The sequence below is a fragment of the Hemitrygon akajei genome, chromosome 4, assembly GCF_048418815.1.
Source record: "Hemitrygon akajei chromosome 4, sHemAka1.3, whole genome shotgun sequence".
In the NCBI taxonomy this organism is placed as follows: domain Eukaryota; kingdom Metazoa; phylum Chordata; class Chondrichthyes; order Myliobatiformes; family Dasyatidae; genus Hemitrygon; species Hemitrygon akajei.
In genome coordinates, this window is record NC_133127.1 from 45,964,084 (window position 1) to 45,985,378 (window position 21,295).

Below are 21,295 nucleotides of genomic sequence, written 5' to 3' on the forward strand. Positions count from 1 at the left end.
TAAAATGACATGATTAACCTTGGCATTCACTACCGAGGGAGTGATTTTTTTCCTATTGCCATAAAAAATTGTAAACAATGCATATTCAACATTTGCATGGAAGCTTTCTCCTTTAGGCTTAAGGAAATAGATGAGCATTTGGAGTATCAATGGGGATTAGAAGATCAAGGAACATTCTGAGTTGTCCGTGTAAACTGTTAGATGAGGCAAATGTTAAATTTATATTAGAACCTTACGGATTTCAGTACAGCATGATTTATTAGATTTCCGCTGTTCATTTTTAAACACAAGACATGTCATAAATTGATTTTAAAAGACAATCCTAGTATTACGCAAACTGACCTATAAGGCCTCATATGAAGGTTACCTCTTCTGTTGAAGTTCAAGTCTCATGATGCAGTGCAGGCATTATTTGCAAGCATGGCTATGTTATTGGTTGCAAAGTTGACGAATTGGATTGAGAGCGTGGTACAACGCCCCATTGAAAGGAAGAGAATAACCGTGTGGTGTCATCACAACACTGCCGCCGTCGCATTTGGGTCATGACGTTTCTCCCGATCGTCTGGTACGAAATCGCTCCCGTATGAATAAACAATATCGACCAGGGGGCAAAATAGGCTGCAGAGTCCGCACAAGGTGAGTGTGTGTAAATGTGGGCGTTTTGATAGAGGAGGAAATGAGAAGAGAGAGAGGCGGGTAGGGAAGGTTGCTCAACTTGCGAGATATGGCTGCAGTGCATCCGATTGCAGGAGCTGGCTGGAAACAACTGCTTCGTGCGGAATGGTGGTGCAGCTACGTTTATAAATTAATTTTCAGTTCGCAGCGGTGACTTTATCCCCTGGAAATGCTGCTGCCGTTGCTTCACGCTAAATCAGCGCGTTTTTGAAATGCTACCAAACGCATTAATTTCTGCGGCGCCCCTCACGCTGGGGTATTCGTTTCGCAGCATCGCCTGGCGCTCGCGGTCTCCAAGGACAACCGCTGCCCGCTCTTCCATTGATGAAGGCAAGCCACGCAGCGCCGAGCCGGTTGGCTGATTCAGCCGTCAATCACGACTAATTCAGGACTCGTCTAACTGCAGAGTGAATATCTTGTATAAAAGGCTTATGTTGGAAATATCGTCACTGAACTCCTGCCGTTTTTCTCTCATTCGGAGGCCGGTGATCTTATTCCTCAGATCCCCTGGGAGGCGGGGGGGGGAAGTCGCGTCTGCTGCGCTGTTATTGGACGGGGCGGCTGTCAGTTAGTGCGTGGTGTCCGCCGGCTTTAACCGGGGCGGGCGCGTCAGGGGTTGGACCGAGCCGCCATCGCTGTCGTGGAGCGGCGGCTGTGTTGTGGTGCGAGGTATTTCCGTGTGACCCGGGTAAAGAGATCCCGCAGGGAAGGGCGTAGACGGCATTTATTTCACCATCCTCCCTTCAACCCCTTCCTTGGCGCTTCGACCCGCAGTTCATTTGCACACCTCGACGTACGCGGCTACCCCGTTTCCCCAGTCTTGGCCTCTCCTCATCCTTCCTGTTTCTCACCCTCTTTTCCTGCCTCTGCTGCTCCCCTTTACCCCCACTCTAGTCTTTTTCACCCTCTGCTCCTCTCCTTTGGCTCTCTGGACGAATCCTCTCCATCCCACACAAAGCTTTTACTTACTGCCACCTGTCCTTTCCCCTCTTGTTTGGTGGGTATCTTAATTAGTTCACTTTTGACTAGTGTCATTCTAGAATATTGAAGTATGCAGAACTTCTGAACTCCTGGGAAGGTTACTTGCATATTTCTGAACAGAGTGCACCGAGTTTGAACTGATAAATTTTATGGATTGGTTGATAACATTTGTATAATTTGCTTCGAATTGAAGGAAATGAATCTGAGATTTGATTGTAGCCAAACCAAAGCCCTTCCTTTCTTACCTGCTCATCTTCCTCTGGTGTTCCTCCTCCTTCCCTGTCTTCCATGGTCTACTGTTCTCTCCTGTTAGAATACGCCTTTAGCCTCTTCCACATTATGCACATGCTTGCTAAGTTTTAAGATTTGGGAGTAAACTTTTTGTGCTGCTTAAAGTGAGTGATAATGGCCTCTAGGAATAGAGGGGAAAAATTTGGCGGCTTCATTGACTAAATGTCAGCACTAGGCGTGATTCCTGAAATAGCTCTTCAGGAGTCAGGTGTCTCTATTACGCCATTTAATTAAGTCTTCCAAATCGTATTGTGAAATGTTGACTTTAAAAATGTGGTTCACAGCTTTGTTTAAATATTTACTTTTCCTTTTGCAGCAAACTTCTGGATTCAGATATTTGAAACTGGTCATCCACACTGAAGACAGAATCTTCATTTTTTTTTCCATCTCGAGCTTTATTCTTTGGTGATCTCTGTGCATTGAGTTATGTCAACAGCTGCACTAATCACCTTGTGTAGATCTGGTGGCTTTCAAGTGCGAAGACAAGGACTCTTGACCTTCAAGCTACTTCAAGACGAAAAGCGCCTTGTGGTTCTTTACCACACTACAGCAAGTGATCGAAGGTCTTCTCGGTTTGATGTAGATGGTGGTGGCCGTCTGACACCCTGGGATTCTTTTGGTATCTGGGACAACCGCATTGATGAACCAATTCTGCTTCCGCCTAGTATAAAATATGGCAAGCCCATTCCAAACATCAGCCTGGGGAAAGTTGGATGTGTCACCCAAATAGGCCAACGCAAAGAAAATGAGGACCGTTTTAATATCGGATTGCTGACTGATAATGTGATGTATTTTGCAGTGTATGATGGACATGGTGGAACAGCAGCAGCTGATTTTTGTGACAAGCACATGGCAAAGTATATTGCGTATGTATCACTTAGTAAATATTAGTTTATAAAACACTAATTTGGGGTTTTCATGCAATTTGTCATTAGGTATATGCCTTTTAAATATCTGTTAAACCTGTTCTACAAGGGCGAATCCCTACATTTTATAGCTAAGTACAGATTTGTTAAAAATAGCATGTGATGTTTTAATTCTCTTAACAAAACCATTTCTTGGTGTTTGAGGTGTCCTTTGTCCCAGCTGTCCATCCCTGAATCTCCATGGGGTGGGCGAGTACATGGTGCATGCCACTTATAATGGATTACTATGTGTCAATCTAGTTTGTTTTATTTGTTGGGTGAAATAGAGTTAAACCCATCGATAATTATGTTAGTCCCTTGCAGTCTTGCACAGCATACACTGACTGCAAACAGTTGGCCTGATCATCCTGAAATTTTTTACTCTCTCTATATGTTCAGGTTAAATCAGTATTCCAGCTTGCACCTTTTATGAAGTTATGGATATGTTCTAGTGAGACCATAAGACTTGAAAACATAGGAGCGGAATTGGGTCATTCGCCCATCGAGTCTGCTCTGCAATTCTGTCATGGCTGATTTACTATCCCTCAACCCCATTACCCTGCCTTCTCCCGGTAACCTATGACACTCTGACATAGGTTATCAACCTCATTTTTAAATATACTCAATGACTTGGCCTCCACAGCTGTCCATGGCAATGAATTCCACAGACTTGCCACTGTCTGGTTTTAAAAAAAAAAATTCCTTCTCATCTCCATTCTAAATGGGTGCCCCTCTATTCTGAGACTCTTGCCCTGTGGTCCTAGAGCCGCCCACTATAGAAAACATCCTTTCCACGTCAACTCTGTCTAGGCCTTTCAACATTCCATAGGTTTGAGTTAGATTCTAAACACCACCCCCCCCCCCCCCATATTCTTCTAAACTCCGTGGAGTACATGCCCAGAACCATCAATGCTATTCCCCTTGTACATTAACCTTACATTCCCAGAATCATTCTTGTAATCCTCCACAGGACTCTCTGGTGCCAGCACATCTTTTCTTTGATAAGGTGCCCAAAACTACTCAATACTTCAAGTGTATTCTGACCACTGCCTTAAAGCCTCAGCATTACATCCGTGGTCTTGTATTCTAGCAGTCTCCAAAAAAAAAGCCTTCCTTACCACTGACTCAACCTGCAAGGTAACCTTTAGAGAATCCTGCACAAGGACTCCCAATTCCATTTGCACATCTTTTTTTGATTTTTCTCCCCATTTAGAAAATAGTTTGTCTTTATTTATTCACTTTAGTGCATGACTTTGCACTTTTCTGCACTGTATTCCATCTGCATTTTGCCCATTCTTCTAATCTGTCTAAATCCTTCTGTAGGCTGTCCTGCTTCCTCAGCACTACCTGCTCCTCCACCTGTCTTTGTATCGTCTGTGAACCTGGCCAGAAAGTCATCAATTCCGTCATCCAAATTGTTGACGTGTACCGTGAAAATTATCCCAATACTGCCCCTTGCAGAACATTATTTGTCACTGGCAACCAAGACCCTGGAAAGATTAAGTACTGTATTATCATATTTAAGGAAACACAGCTTCTTTGCAAAAAAAAAGTACATACTGGCCAATTTTGTTTTTTTATATACAGTTTCCTGTTATTATTGCATCTTGTTCCTCTCCCTCTCAATAGCTAATTCAAGTTAACTTTAGCAACTGTTGGTGTTGATTTGGACAATGTCATTTTATAAGACTTGACATTGCTTCATAGAGTTTCTGCTGTCATGATGACTCTACCTTTCTGCTTCATTCCTTTACTAAGAATTGGTATTGATTTATTATTGTTATATGTACTGAGATACAGTGAGATGTTCATGCAGATCAAATCATGTTATGGGTAACCCTAGATAATTTCTAAAGTAAGTACATGTTCAGCACAGCATTGTGGGCCGAAGGGCCTGTATTGTGCTGTAGGTTTTCTATGTTTCTGTTCTATTACCTCGTGCATTGATGTAATACAAGGTAAACATTAGCAGAAGGCAAAATAAAAGTAACTTATTGAGAATGTGCAGTAGACAATAAGATCAGGGTCATAATGAGATAGATTGTGAGGTCCAGAGTACATAATATACTGTGGAACCATTCAATAGTCTTGTAACAGTGCAGTAGAACCTGATTTTGAGCCTGGTGTTACATGCTCAGGATTTTTTTTTTTAAATCTTTGATGGAATAGGCAAGAAGAAAAAATGTCAAGTGTGCATGGGGGTTTTTCATTACGCTGGCTGATTTACTGAGGCATTGAAAAGTATACAGTGCAGTACATAATGGGGAAAAACTGAATTACAGTTAGTGTGTGTGTGTATGTATATATATTATAGTGCAAAACAAAAAGGAAATTTAAAAAATTGGGTAGTGTTCGTGGGTTCAACATCCATTCAGCAGTCAGATGATGGGGGAAGAAGCTATCCCTGAATTGTTGATTGTGTGCCTTTAGGCTTCTGTACTTCCTTCCAGATGGTAGCAATGAGAAGAGGGCATAATCTGGGTGATGAGGGTCCTTAATGATGAATGTCACCTTTTTGAGGCATCAGTCTTGGATGCTACATACTAAGTTTACAACTCTCTGCAGCTTGCTTCGATACTATGCAGTAGTGCCCCACACCCGTAGGAGATGGTGATACAGCTAGTTAGAGTGCTCTCTGATGGTACAAGTTACATCTGTAGAAATGTTCAGGTATTTTTGGTGACATACCAAATCTTAAACTCTTAATGAAATATAGCTGTTGTGCTTTCTTTGTAGCTACATTGATATGTTGGGTTGAGGTGAGATCCTCAGCAATATTGACACCCCAGAGCTTGAAATTGCTCTCTGATTCCTCTAAGGACTGGTGTGTGTTCCCTTGTCTTATCCTTTCTAAAGTCCGCAATCAGTTCTTTGGTCTTACTGACATTGAGTACAAGGTTGTTGCCACAATACCACTCAACTAGCTGGTATATCTTGCCCTTTCATCACCATCTGAGATTCTGCCAGCAATGGTTGTATTGTCAGCACATTTATAGATGGCATTTAATCTGTGCCTAGCCTCACAGTCATTGGTGTAGAGCGAGTAGAACAGTGGCTAAGTGCACATCCCTGAGGTGCACCAGTTTTGATTGTCAGCGAGGTGGAGATGTTATTTCCAATCCACATAGGACTGTGGTCTTCCAGTTAGCAAGTGGAGGATCCAGTTGCAAAGGGAGGTACAGCTTCTGGAGCTTTTTGATAGGGTGACCATAAGACATAAGAACAGAATTAGGCCATTCAGCCTATTGAGTCTACTCTACCATTTCATCATGGCTGATCCATTTTTCTCTCAACACAATTACCCTTTCTCCCTGTAACCTTTCATGCCCTGACTAATCAAGAACCTAATAACCTCCACCTTATATACACCCAATGACCTCGCCTCCACAGCAGCCGGTGGCAGCAAATTCCACAGATTCATCGTCCTCTGGCTAAAGAAAATCCTCCTCGTCTCTGTTTTAAATGGACTTCTCTTTATTCAGAGGCTTGCCCTCTGGTCCTAGACTCCTCCACCATAGGGAACACCCTCTCCACCTCCACTCTATTTAGGTATTCCATTGAGATTTCTCCCCCCACCCCCTCTCCATTCTTCTAAATTCCAGTAAGTAAAGGCCCAGAGCCATCAATCACTCCTCATATGATAAGTCTTTCATTTCCAGAATCATTCTTGTAAACCTCCTCTAAACCCTCTTCAATGTCAGCACATCCTTTCTTAAATAAAGGGCCCAAAACTGCGCACACTACTCCATGTGAGACCTCACCAGTGCCTTATAAAGCCTCAGCATTACATCCTGTCTTTTATATTCTGGTTCTCTTGAAATGAATAAGAACACTGCATTTGCCTTCCTCACCACCAACACAACCAGCAAATTAACCTTTAGGGAATCCTACACAAGGACTCCCAAGTCCCTTTGCATCTTGGATTTTTGAATATTTGCCTTGTTTAGAAAATAGTCTACCATTTTATTCCATCAAATTGCATGACCATACACTGCCTGACGCTGTTCCATTTACCCATTCTCCTAATCTGTTCAAGTCCTTCTGCAGCCTTCCTGCTTCCTCAGCTCTACCTGCCACTTCACCTATCTTCTTGTCGTCCACAAAGCCGGCAATTTTATCACCTAGAATTGGTGTTAAAAAGAAGCAGTCCCAACACCAACCCTTACGCATCATCAGTAGTCACTGACAGCCAATCAGAGAGGGCTCCCTTTATTCTTACTCTTGGCCTTCTGCCAATCCTGCTCATATCGTTCCTGTAATACCATGAGCTCTTGTTAAGCAGCCTCATATGCAGCACTTTATCAAATGCCTTCTGAAAATCCAAGTACGCAACATCTATCAATTCTTCTTTGTCTGTCCTGCTTGCTATTTAACATAGAAAACCTACAGCACAATACAGGCCCTTTGGCCCACAAAGTTGTGCCAAACATTTTTTCAGAGAATTTCAGCAGGTTTGTCAGGCAAGGTTTTCATTTGAGGAAACCATGCTGATTTTGGCGTATTTCATCATGTGCCTCTAAGTACCCTGAGACTTCATCCTTAATGTTCAACTCCTAACATCTTCCCAACCACTGAGGTCAGATGAACTGGCCTATAATTTACTTCCTTATTAGAATGATTGTAGCGGAGGTGTTGCTACCTAATTAATTGTGGTCTGTTGTTCTGGAAGTCAGGATCCAATTGTAGAGGGAGGTGTTGACTTCCAGGTCTTGGAGTTTGGTGGCTTGTAATAATAGTATTGAAGGTGGAGCTGTAGTCAATAACGAATTGTCTAACATGAGTGCCTTTACTGTCCAGATGTTCCAAGATGGATATAGGGCTAGGGAGATGATGTCTGCCGTAGCCCCGATTCAGCGATATGTGAATCACATTGGGTTAAGTTTGTTAAATTGTCTAGTTTAATGGAGAACATGCATACCATGAGTAGCTTCTCAAAGCACTCCATGGTGGTGGATGGCAGAGCCACTGGGCTATTTTTGTTTAATTATGTTATCTTGTTTTTCTTAGGTACTGAGATGATAGTGTCTTAAAGCAGGTGGGAACCACAGATTGAAGAAGGGAGAGGTTAAAAATGTCTACAGATATTCTGTCAGCTGATCTGCACAGGTTCAAAGGACACAGCCAGGAATACCATCTGTGCCAGATACTTTCTGTGAGTTCACTCTCCAGAAGACTGATCTTGCATCTCCAACAGTGACTGGGTTTAGGTGCACTGGAAGTTGTTGGGGTGGGTGGTGACATACCAATCCCCTTCCTTGTCATAAACACCAGATCTGAGACTCAGTTGGTAATACTTCATGACTCAAGAGTCAGAATATATTGAAATCAATTCCTTTTGTTTCCTATCATGCAAATCCTAGGTTGATAGTCTAATCAATTCTGAGAAGGTTCTGCACTGGGAAGTAGCATCTTAGACAAATACATTAAACTTTGGGTCTGTTGTTAACAATCCCAATGTGCTGCTTTGAAGAAAACCAAGCATTCTCCCTGAAGTCTGCCCACATCAAAATGTGTTATTTGAGATTACCTTGTTGCATGCATTGGGTGTGTACATAATCACTACATTTCCAACATTACAATAATGACTAAGTTATGCCACTTACTTAAAATATTTATGATGTTTTCAAGGTGATGAAAGATGCTTTATAGTTGTAAGTTGCTATTGAAGGCTTAATATTGCACTTAATTTTACGTAGCATTCTCTTTTTTTTGTTTCTTCACTTGTTCTGGCAGGAGTGTACTTGCTGACTGCAATTTCACTGATATGTCACTAGAGATGAGTGGATTATGGCTGAGAGATTGTCAAAAGATGGATATTTGATTTTGTCTATTATGCATGTTATTTTGCATCTACACTTCTCTACCTTTCTAAAGTTAAGAGGAATTTGAGAATGTTGGATTGGTTTTAGATTCAGTTAAAATGTATAGAAGAATATGATGAGTTGTGATTTTTGAGGTTAGGATTATAACATCGGTTATCCAGTTTTCAGGAGTATAAATTGTACTATGTTATTGAAGTGTATTTCAAATAGTAAATGAACATTTAATATCTTCAGTTTCTTGACAGTGGAGTAATTCCATTTTGTAATTTTATTAGAAGTTGATTTAATTGAAAGCCCTGTATTGCCATGCGTACCTCAATATGTCTATAAGTCCAGAAGTGACTTTCCTGTCCTCAAGGGCAACGTATTTACTGCCAGTAAAATATTTTTCATTGTTGAGAATGTATTTTGGGCAAATAAAGCAGTTAATTTGAATATATCAAGGTCTACAGACAGAAATGACCTTGTCATATGTAAAATTTCTAATGAGATACAACATTGGCAGAGTATACAAGGGCATCTCTAATGCACAAATTATGGAGAAATTGTAGTTGGGGAGGGGGGCTCGAGGATGAGGGAAGGAGGATTTATTTAAAAAAAAAACGCATCTCCATTTGTTCAGAATACCAGGATTGTTTGGGAAACTGCTGGAATTTGCAACAAACAATTTTGATGAAGGATCTTGGGTCTTGGACCTTGTGCATTATCTAGTGTCTCTTTCTACAGATTCTGCTTCACTGGCTGAGGTCCTCCAGCATTTATGTTGCCAGGCTTGAGTTAATATCTTATCCATAAAATGGTACTGCTGTCTGTGCTGTGCATTGTTGATTTCGTAGTCAAGCTTGGAGAGGGCTTAATCCCATAATCTTTTGACATTGAGGCAGGGGTTTTTCTCTGAGTCAGGCTACCAATTAATGCTTTCAAAGAGTGGCATAGCAGCTCTTTACTATTAATGGACTAGAGTGTTTATGAAATTCAGCATCTTAAGTAGACCTATTTTGCAGTTCAAATCTATTTTACAATATAAGATTGTTATGAAGGCTTGCAGTCATGCTTTAAGTGTCAGCATCAATTAATTTTTGAACCAATGCTGCATTTTAGTTGATGATTCTGAAGATGCAAATACTATTGGACTACATTTGTATAGAACTTAGTACATTTTAGGAAAGGTTTTACTTTGTGATAGTATTTTGCTATTAAGTAATATATTACTAGATGCATTCCAAAAAAAGGTTTACGTAAGTTTGTTGTGTACAAATTAACAACTGAATTTCTTAAATGGTTCCACAGTAGTACGTTTTGAAGAGTAAAATCTAATGTTCTGAAATCATAAAAGACTTGAATATGTTTCATTGTATCACGGCACAATTTGGCCAGTGTATTTCCATGCTTTTCAGTGATAACTGTCTTTGGATGTACTGAAGTTGAAAAGGGTTCAATGTACTGTAATTCCATGATTTAATATCTAAATTCAACATTGCTGTTTTTCTTTTATTGTTTTACTGCTATGTACTGAAATGTGCCATGTATTTATATTTTATTTCTCAATGAAGTAAAATTTACTCAGAATTTCCCTTTTTCCTTTCATTCAGACAATGCCTTTCACAAGAGGAAGATCTAGAAATTGTGCTGACCAAAGCATTTAATGAGACGGATAAGGAATTTGCAAGACAAGTTCATTTATCTAAAAATGGTAGGGATCTTTTGATGGAAAGTTTTTCTTCCATTAAGAAAACTGAGTTAAAGTGAGTTGCTGTAGCATTAAATGCGATAAATATTTATTTTAGCCATCTGTGATACTAATTAATCCAAAAGATAAATAGTATGGAAATTGAGATTTCTGTATTTCCCAGGGCAAGAACTACACTAAACTTGTATGATTAAGTAACCAGTGTTTCTTGACAATTTAAGGTTAACGTTTGTTATTTATTAGTTCATAAGTACTAATGTTGCCGATGAAAATAAGATTATGCAACTGAATTGTGAAAGGTTTAATCCATTATAACTAACAAAGTTAACTAGTTGTGCTGCTGGATTGAAATGTCATTACATAATCTTAGTTTTCACTAAATCCCAATTTTACAATCTTTTATGCTGTAACAATGTTTTAATACCAATTCACAGGGTAATTGTGTTCTTTACTGCCATAGACTTTTTGTTTCTAAATCTCTTAACAGCTTAAATGAGGACCAGAGAAATACATAATGCTTAAACTTTAAAACATTTTATCTTTCATTTAATATTGATTTGAAAATTTGCCCTATGGATGATATTTTAAATGAGTACAAGACTATTTCCTGGAAGTTGCTGCATTGTTGGCTTCCCTTACTTGGAAAAGCAATTTGATGATTTATAACAAACCACCTTTGTTTGAAAGTTCTGTTTTTATTAAACATTCTTGAGTTTGTTATAGTAAAAATGAGATATTTATTCAGTGTACAACTAAGTAGTAATCTACTTCCTTGTAGCTGAATATGAATTAATTTTAGTATTGAATTTCAGTACCATGACTACTGAAATTTTAGTTATATTAATTCAAAATTACTCTTTTGTATGTGAAATTGATGCCCACTGCTTAACCTAGAATTATCTATTGTGCCATGAAATCTGCAGAGAAGTGAAAAATGGGTCAATGATCAGGAGTCAATTGAAAACAAAACTGGCAAACTAAACCAAAGATTCTGCAGTGAATTTGAGTTGATGTTATTTGGGAAAGCAGTATAATTTAATAAATGGGTGCATTTTTATTTGTATGCTGGTAGATTTGTATCACAGAAGGCTTTTCCATCTGCCATGCCCATTCCTGGCCTTTTTAAAAATAAAAAAAAAAACACACAACTGGTTGCAGGGACTAATTCGATTTTCCAGCACTTGGTCTGTAGTGTTATGAGTCATGATATTATCAGTTTGTGTCTAGGTACTAAAATGTGATAAGAATTTCTAATTTTAACCATCTCTACAGGCTGAGTTCCAGTACCATATTATTTTGTGGATGTTAAAATAATCATCCACTAAGTACTTTTTCCTCTTACCCACCCCAATTCAACCATTTGGCTATTACAGGTGCACCCTAGGTTATGAACGTCTAGGCTATGGACAATCCATAGATAGGAATAAGTGTTTGAGAGACTGGTGGACATAGTAGTGGGGGAAAGATAGTAAACACAGCCCAGATTATCACAAGTAAAACCCTCCCCACAATTGAGTTCATTTACAAGGAGCGCTGTCAGAGAGGAACAGCATCCATCATAAAGGACCCCCACTATCCAGACCATGCTCTTCTCACTGTTGCAATTGAGGAGGAAGTAAGGAGCCTCAGGTCCCACACCACCAGGTTCAGGAACAGTTATTTTCATCAACCAAAAGACCCTTGAACAAGATAACTTCACTCACCCCAACACTGAACTATGGACTTTAAAATTCATGTTCTTGATATTTATTGTTGTTATTTTTCTTTTGTATTTGCACAGTTTGTTGTCTTTTGCAACAAAAAGACCATGTCTGTCATGAGGTTTATCAATGATTTGTTTCTTTCTGTTTACTGCAAATGCCTACAAGATGAATCTCAGAGTAGCATGTGATTATATGTATGTTAGTAATAATTTATTTTGAACATTGAGACTAGTATGATTTGCCAACTGCTATAGAGCTGCAGGTGCCTTTTCTTACCCCCACTCCCAAAAAGTTGCAATGATTTGGGCTGAATCAAGCAGAACTGGGAGCTCTGAAAAGACTCGGTCACGGACACAGTGAAGCTGACTGCAGCCACTCTTCTCAAGCCTGTCTGCTCTCCTATTGCAGCTGTTTCTTCTGACACTTCTTATCTGACAATCTAGTTTGAAATATGAACGGTTATGAACCCTGTCATAACCTGGCAACTGCTGTATCTTAAATCTGATCTTAGTAATAACTTGGCTATTTTTACTCACTATTTGCCCTTTCTATACTTTTTTTTATAGTTCATTTCTAATAAGCTACTCTTGCCTTATGACATTAAAAAAAGCTCCATCCCACCTTTCTTCATAATTGTCTTTTTACTTGACAACTTGTGTTTAAGTCTCCCATAAATTCTTTTGAATTCTACGCATTGTGGTGTGGTGACTAGAATTGTGCACATCTATTTAGTAGTCCTTATTTAACTCCTATAGTTATACTTTGTCGTACACAATACGTGCCTGTATTACTACATTGGCTGTATTGTTTGGTTAGCCTTGTTTCGAGTTGAAAGCTGGCCCATTAGCAGAGATATTTTCTGTCTTATGAACTGCTTACCTTCAACTACCACCTTCTAGCAAACTAATTCCTCACTGCACGAGTAGATCTAAAATTTTCCGTCCTTTGTGTTGACAGATTGCCCTGCTGGTTACAAATCTAGTTTTGAGTTTACAGCTGAATAGATGGAGGCCTCTAGCAGAGTGAAATCTGAGGAAGGAGTCAAATCTTAACTCCAACATGAGGAAAGGGAAGTGAATGCTGTGTGTCCAGATAATCTCTTGCCCAAAATATCAGCCAACAATGTATTTTGGGCAAGTCATGACAGGAAAATGTAACTGTAGCTCAGATTATTTTAATTTTCTTTCAAATGCCTGCCTCCTTAAGTTTCTTAAGTTTGACATTACACCATCATGATATTTCTTAATAATGTCATGTTTTTTTTTTAGTGTGGGGTGTGGTAATGTGGGATGTTGGTATGAGGCTGTTGCATTCCTCAAAAAGAAAGCTGAGAAGTGTCACCCAGTGTTTCCAAGTCAGTGACTGGTAAAATGAAGGTAATTTAACATCAGTGCACGCTAAGGCCAGTTATATGAAGCCCACAGGCTAGTGTAACCACTGTGATGCAGAATTTATCTGAGTCTTTTGACAAGTATGTACATTCTATATTCTTTCTTTGTCTTCCCTAAATGCATTACTTCTAACCTTGTTATCCGTGTAGGGATACAGGTACCACTGAGGGTATATCTTCTGTCAATCTTGGTCTGTCTTTAATGGGTAAGGCTCAATGTACAATATGAAATTGAGAACTCTCTTTGGAGAAACTTAAGTGTCAACACTGTAAGAAGCTAGTTTATCTACAGCATTGGTAATGGAGGACACAAATCAAGAATGCATGTGCTTTAATGTCATCCTGTTTCAATAAAGCCACACAGTTTCAATAAAAACCACACAGCAATACCTCTCCCATTGTATTTACAACTACAGATGTGAATAATATTAAAATGATAAATCATGAGGGTAAATGCAATTTTGTTTTAAACAGTTCTGTATGCTCCAGCTAAGTAAATTAGTTGTGCCTGGATTTCATGAAGATGTCCTTGTAATTAAGTACTTTTCATTAACCATTTCACTTGCTTGCATGTGGCTTATACATAACTCACTCAGAAAGAATGCTGAATTGGGCTATAAGTGGAGTGTAGCAAGCTGCTAGACATCAGGGACTTCATAGTTATTAACGTTTTATAGTTGGTCAGCTGCTTTGCTCATGTTTCCTGTTGTAAGTGTATTTCCTCATTGTAGAACACTTCTCTGCAACCCTAAGCAATGAGGGACAGTTGATGTCTTGGCTTTAAGTCCAAGTCAGAACATTTGAATTCCAAAGTTGGTCTTTCTTCACATGACTTCATAGAGAAATATTTTTTAAAGAAGCACTTATAAGCCATTATAGAAGATCCTAAAGAAAAGTAGAACAAAGTCACAGGCTGTAGAGAAATATGGTACAAAACAAATACAACTTTGGATGAAATTGCCAAGGGAGAAGTTTAGTCTATTATTGTCTTTGTTACTGCTGTTTTTGATAGCCATTTTTGCCGCATTTAACCATGTTTTTTCCCCATTTTTCTATCTATGTTGACTGAGCTGGAGGATAGAGGAAGAGTTAAATTGTATTGGGCCATATATGGGGTGGCTATATCTAGTCTATCTATGCTACCTCCTCCACTATCCACAATTATCCAGGTGAAGTTTCAGATCAGAATGTCCTGTGCAGTGCCGCTTTAGTGGCAGGTCCTACCCTTGAAATACATTGACAGCTGGTTAAACTAGCTAAGTTGACGTGGATTTGTGATTTTTATTTTTCATTTCCAAAAGGGATCTCAATTGCCTTCCTGCCAGCAGTAAATAATATGGAGGTAGGAAATGTTTGAAGGAATTAGAGGCATTAGTTTTTATTTGGTGATCCTTGCCTTAAGATGCTCACTATAATGAATGTGTACTATAAATGTTTGTATATCTTTAATACTAGTTAGTATAGAGCATTACAACACTGAAACAGGCCCTTTGGCCTATCTGGTCTGCCTAGTCCCATCTATCTGTACCAGACCCTGGCTCTCCATGTCCCTCTCATCCATATACCTGTCCAAGCTTCTCTTAAATGTTACAATTGACCCTTATCTACCACTTCCGCTGGGATCTTGTTGCATGCTTGCGCCCTCTGAGAGAAGAAGTTCCCCGTCAGATTTGCCTGAAATATTCACCTTTCACTCTGAACTTGTGACCCCTTCTAGTCTTGCCCAGAGTTAGGGAGGAAAATCTACTTATATTAATCCTAACTCACTACTTATTTAACTTTTTTTTAAAAATGTGTATAAAAAATATAACTTTAATTTTACAATTTTTATAATGTATTTCATTGTACTGCTGCTGCATAACAACAAATTTCATGACATTTGTCAGTGATATTAAACCTGATTCTGATTGTGATTCATTACTTCTCAATTTTGTATACCTCTAAGATCTCACCTCATACTCCTGCACTCCTGTCCCAATCTATTCAGCCTTTCCCTGTAACTCGGGTCCTCAAGTCCCAACAGCACCATTGGAAATTTTCTTTGCATTCTTTCAAGCTTATTGATAAATTTCCTTTAGGTAGCTTACCAAAACTGCACACAATATTCCAAATTAGGCCTCACCAACATCTTGTGCAACTTTAACATACCAACTCCAGTACTCAGTGCCCTGATTTATGAAGGCCAATGTGCCAAAGGAATTATGGATTTCTATTCCCAGATCTTTGTTCTGCCGCACACCTCAGTGCTCTACCACTCACTAAGTCTTACCCTGATTTGTCCTCCCAAAGTGTAGTATCTCACACTTGTCTGCATTAAATTCCATATGCCATTTCTTTTTTAGTGCATTTTCCCAGCTTCTTCCCCTTCGCCCTTTGATTTCTGAATGGACAATGAACCCATTTACACTATCTTACTATTTTTCCCCTCTCTTTGCATTACTTATTTAATTTATTTTTATATATACTTTATTAAGTATTGCAATGTACTCCCTGAAACAAGATAACAAATTACGCCATATATGGCAATGATACTAGATCTGATTCTGAAATTATACAATTGTACCTGCTTCAACCACTTCCTCTGGCAGCTTTTTCCATATGCTCACCATCCTCTGCATGGAAAAAGCTTCCTCCAAGTTCCTTATAAGTCTTCTTCTCACCCTATATCTATGTCCCCTAACTTTGGAATTCACTGCTCTGGGGAAAAGACTTGCTATCCATCTTATCTATGGCTCTCATAATTTTAAATGTGTCCATAAGGTTACCCTTCTTTCTCAAATACTCCAATGGATATAGTCCTAGACTGGCCAACCTTTCTCTATATCTTAGGCCCTCTAGACCTGAGAACATTCTCAAATCTTTTCTGTACTTTCCAGCTTAATGTCTTTCCTATAATAGGGTGACCAAAGCTATGCACAGTAATGTGGCCTCGTCAACGACTTGTGCAGCTGTAATTTAGTATCCCAACACCAATATTTAGTGTCCAAACTCATGAAGGCCAGCAGCATGCTAACACCTTTCTCACTACCCTCTCAAGTTGCGACACAGTTTTCAATGAGCTATGCACTGTACTTCTATGCACCCAGTAATTACAGTTCTTGGATTGAATTGAACAGCATTTGAACTAAGTTTGGATTCTTGCATTTGTACTGAAAATGAAGCTCATCTCAAAATACAATGTCTGTTAAAACTTGCCCAATGGAGATTTGATAAATTGCATTCAAAATTGGCTTGGCCATTACAAAACAAGGTAGTAAGGAAGGTCTGTAACCAGTGGTATTCTGCAACAATCAGTGATTGTACCTTTGTACAACTTTGGGAGGGCAATTGCAAGACAAGAAATACAGGAAATGGCAGGACTCGTAGGAGCATTGATGTACAGAGGGAAATTGGGTTCAGTCCATGGCTTCCTGACGGTGGCAGCACATGGGTGCTAAAGAAGATGTACGTTGGCGCATGGAGGGATGTGGACCATGTGCAGGCAGATGGGGTTAGTTTGGATTGCCATTGTGGGCTGAAAGAATGTGCTGTAATATTCTATGTAAGCTAGTGTGACAGCTGAAATTTGGTTATGTTGTGCCCCAGCTCCTTTTGTTCTGCTTTAATAATGGCTTTTGATCTTTAGTATTCATTTGTTTATGGAAGGGAGTGAGAAGAGGTATTACTTCAGTTTACCGTCCTTTTTTAAAATACATTGTCATAACCTTGTTAAGTGGTCAAGTAGCTTAAGGGCTGAATAGCTTACTCCTCCTCTATAATTGCCTTTCATGTCTAGAGCCCAAAAGCATGGTTTAAATCAATCAGGTGTATTACCTTGAGTTGAAACATCTCTCATATTATTTCAGTTCATTTCTTGATCTGTGCAAATGTGGTGAATCAAAGTGTTTTTTTTTCCTCTGTGTAATGCAGATTGTGTTTCCTTAAAGCCCAACCATCTTGGTAGAACAGCTTAGTTATCCACAGTTAGATGTGATTGGTAAGACATCTGGTAGAAGATAATTGTGCAATACAAATTTAAAATGGTAAAATAACAGTTATTGTTGCTTGAAAGGATAGTAGAAACAGAAATCTTTGTATTTATAAAATGCTTGGATGTGAAGTTAACACTGTACTTATAGGACTATACACCTTGTGCTGGAAGATGGGATTAGGCTAATTAGTTTTTCAGCTGACAAGTGTAAGAACCTTGTTAGGTATTTCCTGATTCTATGATCAAGGCCATGTCATGGGTCGATTAAGTTTTCCAATAATGGGATTTGTCCTTGTAAAAGTATGTTTGTGTTTATGATGTCAGGATCAGCCTTGTGATATGTTATGTAATCAATAACGGGACAGTTAACACCTTCCAAAAGCTAAAACTCAAGTGGGATGTAAAAGTAATGTGTTTTTTTAAATTGTGCAAATGCTTATTTAAGTCATCTCTGTTCTTGAAACAAAAGATCAACAAATAATTTAAATAGTAAAAGTTGACCAGTTTGAGAGCCATTGATAAGTTACAATAAATGCTATAGGAGTCCTGATAAAGGGTGTTTCTCCACCCCACTCCATACAATATTGAAGTCTGGCTAGAAATGAGTTGGAAAATTTACTGAAATAACCACAAAGCATTATCCAGCAACTGTGGTTTATGGGAGTTTGATTAGTGTTCTACTTCAAATGGAAAAACTGTTGTAAAATTGAACAGTAAAGAGCATTTTAATCCTGCAGCATAAATTTAAGGCTGCTGTGTATGTAATTGCAGTAGCTAAATTTGTGTAATTAAATTATTTAGGTGTAAATATATTGAATGCAAGGCATTGCATTAATGTAGGTCTTAAGCATGTCATCTTTCTTCACTATTGTGTGCAACATTTTCTATCTTTTGGTATTTGTTATGAAATGTGTTAGTTGCTATGCCAAGAACAGGCTACTCCAGAACATGCAATTAGTGGAGGAATAATTATGCAACTGAAATGATTTTAAAGGAAAATTCCATATGCAAGTCTGTAGTTTAAAGCTTTTCTATAATCATGATATTTAGAAATGAGCTCTGGGGGTTTAGCGTCTCCTCACTTAATTCTCCAGTCTCAGTGTCTTTTTCTCTGAAGAATGCCAATGGGAAGTTTTCGTTTAATATCTTGCCCATTCCCTGGCTCTGCACACACATTCAGATGACCACTTTGTTAGGTACAGGAGGTACCTAGTAAGTGCTACTGAGTGTAGATGACTTTTCTGGCCTCTAAGGAGACAAATTCCTTCCTTGGCTACCCCCTTGCTTCTAATATACTTGTAAACAAGTTTGGGATTCACCTTAATCCTTGCTAAAGTTATTTTATCTCCCCGGGTTCTTGAGTTTTCTCATAAGATCTAGACTGTCTATAAACCTCAAATCATAGAGTAATAGAGCATGAAAACAGGTCCTTTGGCCCAACTCATTCTTGTCCCAATTGCCAATATTTGCCCAAATCCCTCTAAACCCCTCCTATCTGTGTATTTATCCAAATGTCTTTTGGTTGTTAATATACTTGCCTCACCACATCCTGTAGAAGCTCATTTCATATATGCATTACCTTCTGCATTTTCCCTTGAATTACTTATTAAATATTTCACCTTTCCTAAATCCATAACCTCTAGTTTTTAGTTCCCCTTTCCTGGTGAAAAGACTCTGCATTCACTCTATTTATACCCCTCATGATATGTACTCCTCTGTCAGGCCACATGTCAATCTTAAACACAAAGTACACTGCTGATGCTGTGGTCAAATCAACATGTACAAACAAGCTGGATGAACTCAGCAGGTCGGGCAGCATCTGTTGAAATGAGCAGTCAATGTTTCGGGTCCTGACGAAGGGTCTCGGCCCGAAACTTTGACTGCTCATTTCAACAGATGCTGCCCAACCTGCTGAGTTCATACAGCTTGTTTGTACGTGTTGATTTCACCTGTCAATCTTGTATGTTCTGAGGAATAAAGACCATGTTTGCTTACCCTCTCCCTAAAACTCAGGCCCTTGAGCCCTGGCAGCATCCTCATAAGTCTTTGCACTCTTTCTAGTTTATTGATCAATTTCATTTAACAGGGCAGCCAAAACTGTACACAATGCGGTTTTGCCAACATCTTGTATAACTGTAACATAATGTATCAACTCCTATACTGAGTGCCATGTCTGATGAAAGCCAGTGTACCAAGCATTTTCAGCACCCCACCTAATTTTGACACTGCTCTTAATAAACTTTGTACATATTCCTTGGTCCCCTTAACTAATACTTGTTGATGCACCGTGGAATGTATTCTACCATCAAGCAGAGCTGCTTGGTATAGCAACTGCTCTGCATGTGACTTCAAGAAACTTCAGAGAGTTGTCTGAGCTGTGGCCACATCATGGAAATCAACTTCCCCTCTATAAATTCTGCCTTACTAAAGAAGCCAGCATAATCAATGATCCCACCTACCCCAGGCATTTTCTCTACTTTTCTCTCCCATCAGGCAGAAGATACAAAAGCCGGAAAGTACGTAGCACCAGGCTCGAAGAGAGCCTCTATCACACCTGAATGGTTCCCTAGTTATGATGAGATGGACTCTTTCCCTCACAATCTACACCTCATGTTTGCACTTTAATGTTTACCTGCACTATACTTTTTTTTTCTGTATGTTATACTTTATAATGAAACCTGTTTTTGTTTTACCTAGTACTACCTAAGTGCACTGTGCAATGAATTGATCTGTATGAACAGTGTGCAAGTCAAGCTTTTCACTGTATTAGTACTTTTGACAATAAAAAAATTCCATTCCAACACTTCCCAAGGCCCAACCATTCACTGTACATGTCCTACATTGGTTCAATTTCCCAAAATGCAACACTTCAAACTTGTCCAAATTGAAAACCATTTGGCAATCTTCTGATCACTTAACTAGCTGATTAAGAACCTCTAAAGTTTGAAATGTTTCTTCACTATATTTTAGTATCACCTGAAAACATGCTAACAATGGCTTGTACATTCATATCCAAATTGATTGTATAAATAACAAACAAAAGTCCCTGCACCAACCCTGTGACACATCACTAGTCCAAGCCTTCATGAAAAAAACACTTTTGATCTTCCCTCTCTGCTTCCAATTATGAATCCAATTGGCTGTCTCTTCCTCAATCCCATGTGCTTAGACCTTCCAGACTAGTCTGCCATGCAAGTTAAAGGCTAAACTTCGTATCGACAGCATCCACTGCTCTGCCCTGGACTGTCCTCTTGGTTACCTCTTGGAAGTTACTAGTTTGATAACTATTTTCCATACTTGAAATATCTTTACTTTCTTTTCCCTCATCGAATCTTCAATATTGTTCATCGGCCAGTATTCTCTAACTTGCCATCTTTGCCTCTTCCCCTTAAGTTTTCAAAAACATGATTTTTTTTTTTCCCCCCCATTATATGGTGACATGATACAGGGGTTAGGAAGTGGAGGGATGAATAATGCCGGTTTTTGATAGTATTGATTGTTGCTCTGTGCTGTGAGATGGGTCATGCTGGTAATCAAAGGGTCATATTCTGTGGGGTATGTAATAGAGCATCTTTTGCAGAAGCTGCATGTAGAGCCAATTCCATTAGGATTCAGTAAATAAATTGACAGTCATTTGGATTATAGCCTCCACTATTCTGCATGTGAAAATGTTATCTCCAGTTTTAGGTGCAGTTTACTGTAATAACTAGCCTATAAGCCCACATGTATTTGGAATGCAAAAAGAAACTGGAGTACATATGAGAAACTCCCATGGATTCAGGGAGAGCATGTGAATTCTAATTTGCACTAGGTATAAGGATTGAAATCCCTTTAATTGAGCTGTGAGACATCAAGTCTACTAGATGCA

At 39.0% G+C, this 21,295-nt stretch overlaps 1 protein-coding gene across 4 annotated transcripts in view; it reads left to right on the forward strand.

The window, feature by feature from the left end:
* The first annotated feature begins 479 nt into the window (after positions 1 to 479).
* The window catches only part of ppm1kb (protein phosphatase, Mg2+/Mn2+ dependent 1Kb), a 40,725-nt gene continuing 19,909 nt past the window's right edge, over positions 480 to 21,295 (forward strand). The window contains exons 1-3 of one of the 4 annotated variants that reach the window (XM_073042476.1): positions 480 to 636; positions 2,264 to 2,813; positions 10,267 to 10,367. In XM_073042476.1, the coding sequence (XP_072898577.1) occupies positions 2,374 to 2,813; positions 10,267 to 10,367 (541 nt within the window). In that variant the 5' untranslated portion in view covers positions 480 to 636; positions 2,264 to 2,373. Of the gene's footprint in view, positions 637 to 1,259; positions 1,364 to 2,263; positions 2,814 to 10,266; positions 10,368 to 21,295 lie in introns of those variants that run through there. The other 3 variants (XM_073042479.1, XM_073042478.1, XM_073042477.1) reach the window with 3 other exon arrangements.